At 41.4% G+C, this 12,221-nt stretch overlaps 1 protein-coding gene across 5 annotated transcripts in view; it reads left to right on the plus strand.

Annotated features, from left to right (window-relative positions):
- The window catches only part of LOC122762752 (protein Aster-A-like), a 29,426-nt gene continuing 17,205 nt past the window's right edge, over nt 1-12,221 (plus strand). For 2 of the 5 annotated variants that reach the window (XM_044017931.1, XM_044017932.1), the window contains exons 1-3: nt 4,748-5,585; nt 10,940-11,174; nt 11,972-11,992. In XM_044017931.1, coding sequence (XP_043873866.1) covers nt 5,128-5,585; nt 10,940-11,174; nt 11,972-11,992 — 714 coding nt within the window. In that variant the 5' untranslated portion in view covers nt 4,748-5,127. Of the gene's footprint in view, nt 58-951; nt 1,010-1,034; nt 2,080-4,747; nt 5,586-8,487; nt 9,046-10,939; nt 11,175-11,971; nt 11,993-12,221 lie in introns of those variants that run through there. The other 3 variants (XM_044017934.1, XM_044017933.1, XM_044017935.1) reach the window with 3 other exon arrangements.

Consider the following 12,221-nt stretch of genomic DNA (forward strand, 5'->3'; position numbering starts at 1 on the left):
CATCATTTTAAAGGACACAGAAGCAACGGCTGGCGGAAGATTACAACTGAATGTCAGGTACAGGCACATTTATTTTAAATTGAACAAGATGTTTTGGGGTTATATGATCTTGAAAAAACGCTGCTTCTATGGTTTTACATTTTATTTGAGTTGTGTTTTTTGTTGAATGTTATTCTTCGGGTGTCAGGATATCGACTCACATGTCTTCAAAGATACAGTAAAGTTACAATTATTGAATCTACAAACCTGAATGATCATTGAGTCAGCCAATAACGTCACTGTGCAACATTTCATGGCTTACTTTAATGATAAGGTAGAGGAATTCTGCAATACTCCAGTGGGTCATTGTTTCTCTGGGTTTGAGCCGCTCTCCTTGGTTGCACTTGCTAAGATGACACTTGACCAGCATCAAGGAGTGTTTGTTAGGATCCGATGTTCAAACCATCGTTAATCTCTCACTTTCCAACAGGGATTTAAAAGTGCTGTCGTCAAACTGTTGCTGAAGAAGCCAAACGTGGAACCTAATTATAGACCTGTCTCAAATTTGGTGTTTTTATCAGAATTGGTGGAGAATGTTCTTTCTTTCAGTCATTTATTTAAAATCCTGTCCATCAGAATGAACTCATCGTGTCTTCTGTTAGGACAGTGGTCCACATGGCTGCTCATTCGGCGTTGATTTCCATTGATATGATATATGTATATATATATATATATAGATATACATGTGTGATACCGTGTGATTGACTGCAGGGACGGAGCTGTGGTCAGTCTTTCTCTCGATGTCAGGCAGGCGAGCTCTGAAATGTTCAAATGATTTTGTTGATTGTTTTGGGAATAATTGGTAGTTACAGTTATACATTTGACGCCATTTCAGTCAGTCACTGTCTGATAAACATTTAGACGTAATTTAAAATGAAAATGTCTTATCAGTGTCTGTCATTTTGTTCCCAGCTTTCACACAAGGTGACCTGTGTGTTTCCTGGAGGAGAAGATATCCAATATCTCAGAGGCAGGTGAGATGAATATGACCATGCCGCACAGAATAAAAACATTCACATTTACTTTCAGAGCAATTTAGGTTCCAAATACTGTCTGCAAAAAAATCATATTAAACACAAGGGGGCGCAATGGCTCTGTACCAACGTCCACGTTGTGGGTGCATCACAACTCCCTTCAAATGAACTCTGGAAATATGCTAAATAAAAAATAAAATGCTTTAGCTGAACTTGTTCGTGACGTAGTGAGAAAACCTGTTGAGTTGTCCTCATGTTGACACCGTGTCCATCGCCTGAGTGAAAGCGCTTCATTTCATTTGATTCTCTTTGCAATAAAACAACAGACCTGACACCGTTTTTCAGTCAAATTATTCACAACTTTAGAAGTAAAGAGCGATAACAGCTGTTCTGTTGTGATATCACAACTCTCTCTTCTGTCGCCTCAGCCAGTGGACAGTTATTTTCCTGGACTGTACTACAAAGTTTGTCTGAGGGGTGTCCGTCTTGTGTCGCCGGTGCTTGTTTCAATTTAAATGCGAAAAATAAACTTTTATATCATTACGACAATGCGTTTGTGCCAAGTGTTGCTAGACTGGGTCTTTTCTGAGGTTCCAGCCAGGAGGGATGTTGTCTTTTTGACGAGGAGTCTCCCCGTAGTCTCCCCGTAGTCTCCCCTCCTTCACGCACTCTGGATTAAGTAATCCGACTGGCTGACTTCACTGCTTTTGAGGTTCATTAATCGTATTGTCTGCCAAGTTGAAGCCGAGTTCGCGAGTTACATTTCCAAATGAACCGTGTTAATTAATATAAAGTAAAAGGCTCGTCGTTTGACAATCACCTGGTTCGTCAACTGTCGGCCTTCGCTCGTGAGACTTCGGGGGTAACGCTAGCGAAGTTGGTTCAAAGCTAACGGTTAGCCACGGTTAGCCGCAGCCAGCTGATGCTTCTGATGCTTCACGCGTGTAATAATGTTGATGTGCTCCTGTGAAAAAGTGGATTTTAACATCGCGTCCCGGACCGTTGCTCGGCTAGTTTTTGAGGCCGAGCAAGATAACAGAAGCGGAGGAGTCTCATCCAACGGGAGGTAGGAGCTCCATCTTTGTTGGAAAGTTTCTGTGTTTATGTGTCTTTGTTTGTGACCTCGATCAGACGCACACACGTTCATCTCTGTGTGACGAGTGTGTGGTGAGCGACAACTCACACAATCACGGGCTGGAGCTTTGAAGCGTAATGTCATGGCATTGAAGAGAACTGCTGTCTGTGTGTCTGTGTGTGTGTGTGTGTGTGTGTGTGTCCACTGTTTGTGGTGGGTTAGTCTGGACGGGATTGTTATTGTTCAAACAGATCACAGCACACACACACACACACGCCTGCAGTATGTTTCCATGTACTTCTGACCTTGGTAGCATTCAGTGACAATTAGAGTGTGTGGTGTTTGTAATAAGGTGTTTGATCGTGAGTTGGTTTGTCTCCCTGGTCCGTTCTAGGGTCAACTTGGCAGTTAGCACTTGTCTTTCCTCTCAACACACGTCAACACAGATTGCGCTACTTTTGTCTGTCCAATGCAGCAGTGTGTGTGTGTGTGTGTGTGTGTATGTATGTGTATATATATGTGTATGTGTGTATGTGTGTATATGTGTATATATGTGTGTGTGTGTGTGTGTGTATATTTGTATATGTATACATACAGTATATGTATATATGTATACATATACTGTATACATATACACATATATACATGTACATATGTGTATGTACATGTATATATGTGTATATGTATGTGTGTGTGTGTGTATGTGTGTGTATATGTATATGTGTGTATATGTGTGTGTGTATGTATATATGTGTGTGTGTGTATATATGTATATGTATACATACAGTATATGTATATATGTATACATATATGTATACATATACATGTACATATGTGTATGTACATGTATATATGTGTATATATGTGTGTGTGTGTATATATGTGTGTGTGTGTTTATATGTATATGTATATATGTATACATATATACATGTACATATGTGTATGTACATGTATATGTGTGTGTGTGTATATATATGTGTGTGTGTTTATATGTATATGTATATATGTATACATATATACATGTACATATGTGTATGTACATGTATATATGTGTATATGTGTGTGTGTGTGTTTATATGTATATGTATATATATATATATACATATACATATACACATATATATATATATACATGTACATATACACATATATATATACATGTACATATGTACATGTATATATGTATACATGTACAACAAACAAAACTGTCTATGTAGGCTGTATGCAGTCTTCAGGCCTTTAGAACCAGCAGCACACAGAACTGATTCATTTTATGGCACTATGCAGTAAATGAACATAAACCTAAACAGCAGATGATGTTTTAACTAACATGCTGCATGAGATACATCAGACAACGTTCCTGCGTCATTGCAGCTTCACTACCAAGTCACAAATAACAAACACGTAAGCAGCTGTTATTCATGAGCTGTCCGATGGCACTGAAGCTGCAACTGCTGTAATAAATGCACGAGGGATATCGGATATGTGATATCCCTCGTGTCGCATGCATTCATTACAGCCGTTGCAGCTTCTGTACCGTCGGACAGATCATGAATAACAGCAAATGCTGTCGGACTAAACCCGCACCAGCCTGACCAGGAGAGGACAGCATGGAGCAAGTGGCCGGGGCTGCCGGACACCTTCTTGTGAGCTAACGTGTCTGAAGTGGGCTGGGTCGGCTCGGTCTATGGAGGTGCCGGGGGTGGCCATGTATCTTCTTCATCAACTCGTACTCGAAGTAATGCGTTGCACACATCGCTGTGGCGTTAACACGGAAAGGCCAACTGTCGTGCCTGTGAACCGAAGCAACACCGTTTACATTCCCCATACATTGTTTCAATTAAACACAGATCAAGTTAATAAATGACGTTTATATTGATCTCTTTCTAACATTTCACTTCTGTAACAATATGTTTCTTTAACTGGAGATGGCTGGGTGGCCCAGTGAGTAATGTGTGTGGCACTGGTCCGCCCAGGCCCATTACTGGCTATGCTGCTGGTACAATGTCCACACAGTTTTGGCTATTTTCGAGTTACTTGAAGGGAGAAAATATTAAATGATGACACTAAATTTTGAAAGTGGTATTGCAGACTAATAACATGAACTACACCATCATAAATGCATTCTATCGATTTGCCTTCTAATGGAAATGGTATTTCATTAGAAACCATCAGCTTTGTCATATGAAACCTCATATTCCCACAACTGGCAGCGCATAAAGTGTCCAAAGGCAGACAAAAATAACTCTAGTCTTGTCTTTGTGGGAATTTCATAAGATCAATATTTCAAGGAAAGATGGTGGTCGAATGTAGGCCGATCTTTTAAATTCAAAGTTTCTGCTTTTTCCACTCCAGGTACAAACTTCCAGATAGAAGTCTGTTTTTGTCTGAGACTTCAACTTTTGCGAAGATGAGCTTGATTATGATCACACTCAAGACTGAAGTACCAAAGGAAGGGAAGGAGTCCTGAAGAAAGTGTAACACTGGACACAGGGCAAGTAGTGCTGAGGAGGAAGGGATGAGGCTCATGAACTAAACATAGAAAAGGAATCACAAGCCATTAAGTCACTGTTAGCCAAAACGTGCTGACTGGACATTGGAGTCCATCCATCATCTACCACTTTATCCTCCACCAGAGGGGTCGGGGGTGCTGTGCCAATCTCAGCTGACATAGGGCGATAGGCGGGGTCGTCACACCCTGGACAGTTTGTAAAGAGAAGTCCTGTTGCATTATCTGACACGCTCTCTTGTTTCTTCATGCTGCACTGATGATGAACTGATGACAACTAAACCTCTCTCATTAACTATTCTGTGGATTTACCAGTTGCCTGCTTGACATACATTTTTAACGAGAATTTCCTGAGAAAATGGCCACTTATTTGTTACAATATCAAGCCAGACATGTTTTTTGACCTGAGGGCAATATCTGGTGTTTTTACCCCACAATTTCAAACCAAGCATAACACGAATGTTGCTGTCATCGATCAACTTGATGCAACAAACTAAAAGAGGAAATTAACCCCCTGAAAGTTTTTTAAGATGACTATGTCCTCTCCCATGGGACCAGAAGTTGTTGATCTGACTCAGCCTATCCCTGTCCCAAAACTGACCGTCTTCCCGCCATCATCAGATACAGAGTCCTGGTCTCGCTCACCTAGTCCCAGACTGTCACGCTTCAGTCGCCACAGCCGATCTCACCTCAGCAGGACCAGTACTAAAAAACGAAACGAAGAACAACAAGGTTGCAGTCCTAAGCGGGGTAAAACACCACAAATTGTGATCAAGGACGATGTGGAGAAGGTCACCTTTCTATGCCGAAGCCCCTCCCCCTCTACTGACATCCAAATTGAGGGGGAAGAGCAAGGTAAGGGCAGCCCTTCACAGGACCTCCTCCTGCCACCTTCTTGCTCGTGGTCTCGTAGTCCCTCTCCCAGCCGCCGCTCTCGTTGGTGTCTCAGGAGCCTGTTCAGCAGAGACTCTGAGTGGGACAGCTGCAGGTTAGTGTGTAGGATTCACCCCGAATAACCAAATATTAAAAACCTTAGAATGAAAGAAAGTGTTAGTGTGCATATATGTGATCTGTTCTTTTTGTGCTCAAAGGGCCCAACACTGCTTTTGTTTCTTCCTTCATCCAGTCCAAAGGCCCTCTCTGTAAAGATGAGCTCACTTGTATTAGAGCAGCAGTACCACATGGACTTCAAAGGCAAAGGAGAGGAGTGTTGTCAGCTCTGTGTTTAACTGTGTCATGAGTGGAATCTCAGTCAATTTGCATTCAAGCCTGCTGAGACCAGATTTGCCTTGAATGACTGTCTGGAATCCTTAACCTCTCACTTGTGCATGTTGGTAGAGAATGAAAAGACCTTGCTTCTAACGTGTATCCTCCTACTCCACATTTCTCAAATGCCACTTGAGGTTGGCTATTTTGGAACAAGATGTTGTTTCGATGAACTACTGCATAAATCTTGTGAGTACAGATTGCATGGTTAAAATCCTGCTCCCGCTGAGTTATATCAAGGACCAAAGTAATGTGGGTTAGAAAATAATGTTCTTGCACGATAAACCAAGCACATACACATAATACAGTTGGTGTTACAGAGAACAATGTATGCTTTTGTCATAGCTGACCTCTTCAAATAAGCAAAACAACTGGGTTAAGGATAGTGTAAACAAAGAAGGCGATACTGAGGAAAAATAGAGCTGGGTCACAGAGCTAGAGGCGGGATTATGCACCGTTTATCCTTCCTGTGAATCATGACATCATCCTCAGCCAATGGGAGTGGGCTCTTGGTCTGATGATGTCATGTGAGTCCAATCAGAGAAGGTTGAGGACGCCACTGCAGTGGGCTACAGAGGGCAAGCAGAGGGTGATTCTGTCAGCGCCGTATCGATGGTTATGTGCCTTTTTGTTGGTATTGTCTGTATCAACTTAAATATTCTTTTAGTTTTTATTGTTTTCATTCAACAAACAATAGAAGAACAATGTAAAAAAAAAAGGAAAAAACAACAACACAACAAGGAGAGTTCTTAAATCTTTTTCAGATTCTTAAATCTTTCAGTCCTCCAGGATCATCATATCATGTCCATCACTATTTGAGTTCTTGAATACAGTCCGTTTTTGCCATTTTTGTTCTCCCTGCACCTCTTGTACTCTTGTACAGAACATTAGCTTTTTTACTGGCTATTAATGGTAGATGTATAATTCCTTTATTAACGTTAGATGACTATTGAGTCTTACAGTTCATGGGTATATTATATCCCAGTACCTTTTGCAGGACATTATAGTTTGTATTTTTGAGCATGGTCTGCTTCTAATTCACCACATTTTCTCTAACATGTACAGATGGTATGTTGTGTATATGTTCTTAAACTTAGGTGTGATTTAAAGACATATCACATTTGAGAACTCCCTCCACTCAGTATCAGTAAAGCCTTACTACACGATTTAAGAAGTGCAAACACTGGCTGATCTTAACACAGACAAATTCAACATGCTGGGCCCACTGCAACTGTGGCCGCACTTTGCACAAATCCATTCATGGAAGACTGCCTTTACTTTCAGTAGCACCCAAAAGCTTACAATTTAGCCATATCTCTTCTTCCCATGCCAATAAATGCAGTGGAGGCAGGAGAAATGGTGATGAAAAGTTGTAGTGACAAGAATCACTTGTGCCAGAAAAAGGGAGTGAATTTATTAAGTTTGTCCACTTATGCTCTGCTAGGGGGGAAAAATGCTACATTTTAATTTGTTATCATTAGGCAGTTTCCTGGTTTAACATGCTGCTTGTTGGTAGTGTGTTGGGTGCCATTCCGGGTCTTCCGACTGTCCAGTACTATCCATTACTTAAAGCTAATTTGGTCTGGTCATCAGTCCAGAAAATGTACCTGCCTGCATTTCTTCATCTTTTTGTTGCTGACGCTATTTGTCGCTCTTCTTCTGTGTACCAGCTTCTTCTTCTTTTTCCAGACATTAGCCAAGCACATGTGTAGAGTTCCTGGGCCAGCTTGAGTTTGATTGTGGTCCAATTGAAGGTACATGTGCAGTGGCAGCTCGACTCCCAAGTCACATTATCTGGGTGTCTTATTCCGATTGAGAATTTTAATTTACTACAATGTCACAACGTCTGGTTTTACTTGGACTTTGGCACATTTTTTAATCACAGATTTGTGCCTTTGCTTGCTTTGCATAAATGGAATATCATTTTTTGTAGTGAAGCTGAAATAGGGCTATACAATTGATCAAAACTTACAATTATGGCCCCAAACGATTGCAAAAATAAAAACAACAGGCTTTTATTCTGAAAATTAAGCTTTTAAAGTTGTTATGGTGTCTGACTTCCTGTCCCACTAGTCATCCTGCAAGCAGTGTTGCTAACTCGCTATATTTTAGCGTCACTGAAGTCACTAAATTTTTGTGCGTTTACTCAGCTTTTAAAAAATGTGACTCGCGACTGTTATTGGAGACATTTGGAGACGTGAACGTATGCATCGTGTTAAAGGTCTTCGCACACAGGACGGGACAAAGTGTGAATAATCATGCACAATTCCATGTCTATTGAGCACAATGCAAAGAAACTAATAAATTATGAGGACACTATACTATACTGACACTGGGTCATTATAGTATATATGTATATATATATATATATATATATATATATATATATATATATATATATATATATATATATATATATATATATATGTATGTATGTGTGTGTATATAGATATATAAATATAGATCTGTAGTTGAAGGGGGATTATTATTATTGAATGTGCCTTTGCTTACTTCTCTAGGTAAAGTTAAGTATCTAACAACCTGTTAAATTACACCACAATGGCATTTGATTCATTCAAAATGGAGGTGCCCCACATAACACACCCTGTATTAAGATGCAAACCCTGTGTGTGTGTGTGTGTGTGTGTTGTTTCTTCTTCTTATTTTACTCCCTCTCTTTTTTATGAGATGAAATCCTTTGACGCTAATGTAGCATGTATCAGTCCAGCACGTGATTCACTTTGAAGGCGAGGCCTCTGCACATGGAGCCGCCTCCCTCACTTAGTCCCTCCCACCCGCTGTTCGCTGATGCTAAAGGGATTACGAACGGACCCAGGGACTGGAGTCCGTTACCGGGTCCTGTGTTCGGTGAAACCGGGTGCTGTGTTCGGTGAAACCGGGTGCTGTGTTCGGTGAAGGCTGCAGCGGTGTGTCCGGTACCCTGCTGCGAGCTGTTTGGGCATCTAAATATCATCTGACGCGCGGGGCGGTGGACGATGGACGCGTTTCCAAGGCGATAACCGAGGGAAAGCAGGCGGACATAACCCCCCTCCTTTTAAGCGTTAGTTGGCTGTAGACGCGCGCGCGCGCACACACACACACACGCACGCACGCGCACCCGCCCGCCCGCCCGCTGGAGAGTGCTATATTGACGCTAGATTGCACCAACGCCTCATGTTCGAGTAAGTGGCATCAGCAGTGTCCGCTCGTGTGTTTTGTAACCCGGTGGACACGCGCTGTTCCTGGGTGTTTTTGTGTGGATTGGACAGGTGTGCAGGTTCCGTGCAGCGACATTGTGGTTCTTGTGGTTCTTGTGGTTATTGTGGTTCTTGTTGTTTATGTTCATCATCCAGTCTGTCCTTCCTCAGCCGGTGACACTTGTCCACAATCACCCCTCATTTCATGGACACCAGTCTTGCATAATCTCCTGCCTTTTATCAGAGATCCATAACTCCTCCTCCTCCCTATAGCACTGCAGATGTGTCCAGATGTGCTGATGCTGGGTGTTTATGTGGTTTGCTAGCTTTCTATTTTTAGCCAATGACCTCTACCTAATCATGATTGAGCAGCGTTTCCATTCTTTTCATATTATTTTCAAGGACGAGAAAAATCTCTGCATTGAATTATGTTTCTGACTATTTCTGTTGTCCTTTTAAGACCTAATCTTATTGTGAATAGATAAACCAATATTATATGTTAAATGTGATAAATATAGCAGTGTTTCCATCGATGTCTCTGAAGCACAGAGGAAGTGAGTTGCTTATGTAAGGCTGCACCTTTGAAGTGATAAATCAATTATCAATCATAACTAAATGAATCGTCAACTCATTTTGTAATTGGAAATGTTTTAGAAGTGAATAATATTTAGTATATTCTAAGAAATACTACTACACTTTGATGGGATAAATGTGTCTTGCCCCTGTCTGCCCTGTGCTGTTGCTGTATATACACAAATGTTCCCTCATTAAGGCCATTTGAAGTCCATGAAGACAAACGTAGACTTAATAAGATCAACAACAACAACATTAAAATGTATGGTGTTGCATCCAACTGCTCATAGAATATTCCATTTATTGTTGTGTTTACGTGCTAGAGAGCGCAGTATGATTACATGACATCAACAAATAGGATTATATCATCGAATTAGGATATACATGTTGTGTAATACACATAGTTACAAAGGTTCACATGTTATCTAATTAGTGCTTATTCCATGTTTGTCTTTGTCCAAGCTCTCTTTACATGGCCGTAGGACTGAATCTAACTATTATTTCCATTATCACGTGTTATTTTCTTGATTAGTCCTTTGGTCCAGAAAACCCTGTGAAGTGCACTCGGCCTCAAAGATATTCCATTTACTGTTTATGCGGATGCTTTACCAACTAGCCATAACTAGCTATAACAAATAAATGACAAATATTCTCAAGTTTCTTTTATTCCATCTAAATCCTACACACTTGACCTTTTATAAGCAAAGGAGTGGTAGTGTGTGTGTGTGTGGGTCAGGTTGGCCTTAAGTTACTAAATGAAGTGTTCAACTGGTTTTGTTTGGATTCATTAAGCTTAACTGTAGCTATATGTGATTGTGATCCCCTCAGAGAGTGGAGTTCTAAGTTCCTGCAAGTTGTTGTTTTCTTTCACCAGGTAGTTTTCAGAGGACTTTGGTGCAACCATGGAAACTGTTTCGGTGTAAATAAAACCATTTTCAGTCACTGACCTGGATGTTAGATGTAAACGCTTTGGCAGCAGTAGATGACGTTGAAGAGGACGAGAGGCTGAACAAGTGTCCATTTAGTGTTAGTGAGAATGTGAAATGACCATGATCCAGATGGAAGTGTTTCAGAAACACCTCATGTGTAAAAGACAGACTTACACAAATGATATAGGAGGTGTAGATGGATTTTATTGGTATAAAACGTCTGTGTTTCTATTGTAAATATGATTCATTCTGGTATTATTTCTTTGTGAAAAGTTTGAATACTTCTTTTAAGTCCGGGAGATTATGACAGTGATGTGATGACCAAATAAAAATGGACCCCTGAGCTAAATATGTCACTGTGTCTTGTCTGTCTACAGCACAGCCAGTAACTCACCTCGCAGCACTCCTGGCAGCTCTCCCTCCCTGCGCCGCAGGGTCCTTGGTGGCGGCGGCGGCAGCGGCGGCAGGGCCAGTGAGAATGAGGGAGGAGGCGATAAGTGCACTACTGGAGGAGGTGGAGGTTCAGATAGCCCCCTGCCCTCCATATCCTCAGCCTCCTCCCTCACATCTGCATACCCACTTGCTTCTCGCCCCTTCAGCCGCAATGCCAAGGTAACTCAGAATACTCGCTGCCTCTGGGCTTTGTGTAAACATGCAGCCACAGGGAGGTGAACGCAGGGTTCCCCTACAGCTGCTAAACTGTGTTGTTTGTCAGAAATACATGGTAACATGGTGAGGACACTGGTGAACTCTAATGTACACGTCACCATGTCTTCAGAGCAGGTGCAGCAGCACAACATGCAAGTATGATTCGATATTAGAAACAAAAACAAACTCCAAAACAGCACAAAACTGGGCTGTAAAGTTAATTTGGAATTCTTTTAGTGGCATCAACCTGAAACAAGCAGTTACAATATAATAGAAGCTCCAATACAGGGGTGACATTCACCCTGTTTGAAGTTGATGAACCATCAAAATAAGTTGGAAGCTTGAAACCTACATTGGTGTTTTAAGGTGAAGAATTTTCTTCCTTTGTGCCAGATAAAGTACAGGATGATCACTCACTCACTCACTCACTCACTCACTCTGTTACGTGACACTAAGGTCTAAGGTCTTATTTCAGGATCATTTTGTGTTAGAAAGCTTTTTAATGTTTAAATGTCAGTTAACACTACACCACCGGATGTGAACCCACAGGGTTAGCAGGTTATGAAACGACTGACTTTTCTTTGCTTTCAATATAGTGTTCATTAAAGCTGCTCAGTGACACGTAACCTGTTAAAATGCAGAAAACTCTTAACACCTCATAGAACAGACCTGGTCGACGGTCAGGACGTCTTAATGCCTGTGGTGTAACATTTGTATTTCTGCACTGTTCACGACCAAATGTTCTGTTCTTTATTTTACAGAAAATGCAGAGCTGGTACAATGTAAGTGCACATCCACATCGTTCCAGTCAGAGTCAACTTTCTTCTGCTGTTGTTTCTGCACGAGAGTGAGGACGTAGCAGAGGCACAGACTGTGTGTGCGTGTGTGTGTCTGTGTGTGTGTGTGTCTGTGTCTGTGTGTGTGTCTGTGCATGCGTGTGTGTGTCTGTGTGTCTGTGTGTGTGTCTGTGTGTGTGTGTCTGTGTGTCTGTGTGCAGGTGTGTGTGTGTGT

This window comes from Solea senegalensis, unplaced genomic scaffold, assembly GCF_019176455.1.
Source record: "Solea senegalensis isolate Sse05_10M unplaced genomic scaffold, IFAPA_SoseM_1 scf7180000016059, whole genome shotgun sequence".
Lineage (NCBI taxonomy): Eukaryota > Metazoa > Chordata > Actinopteri > Pleuronectiformes > Soleidae > Solea > Solea senegalensis.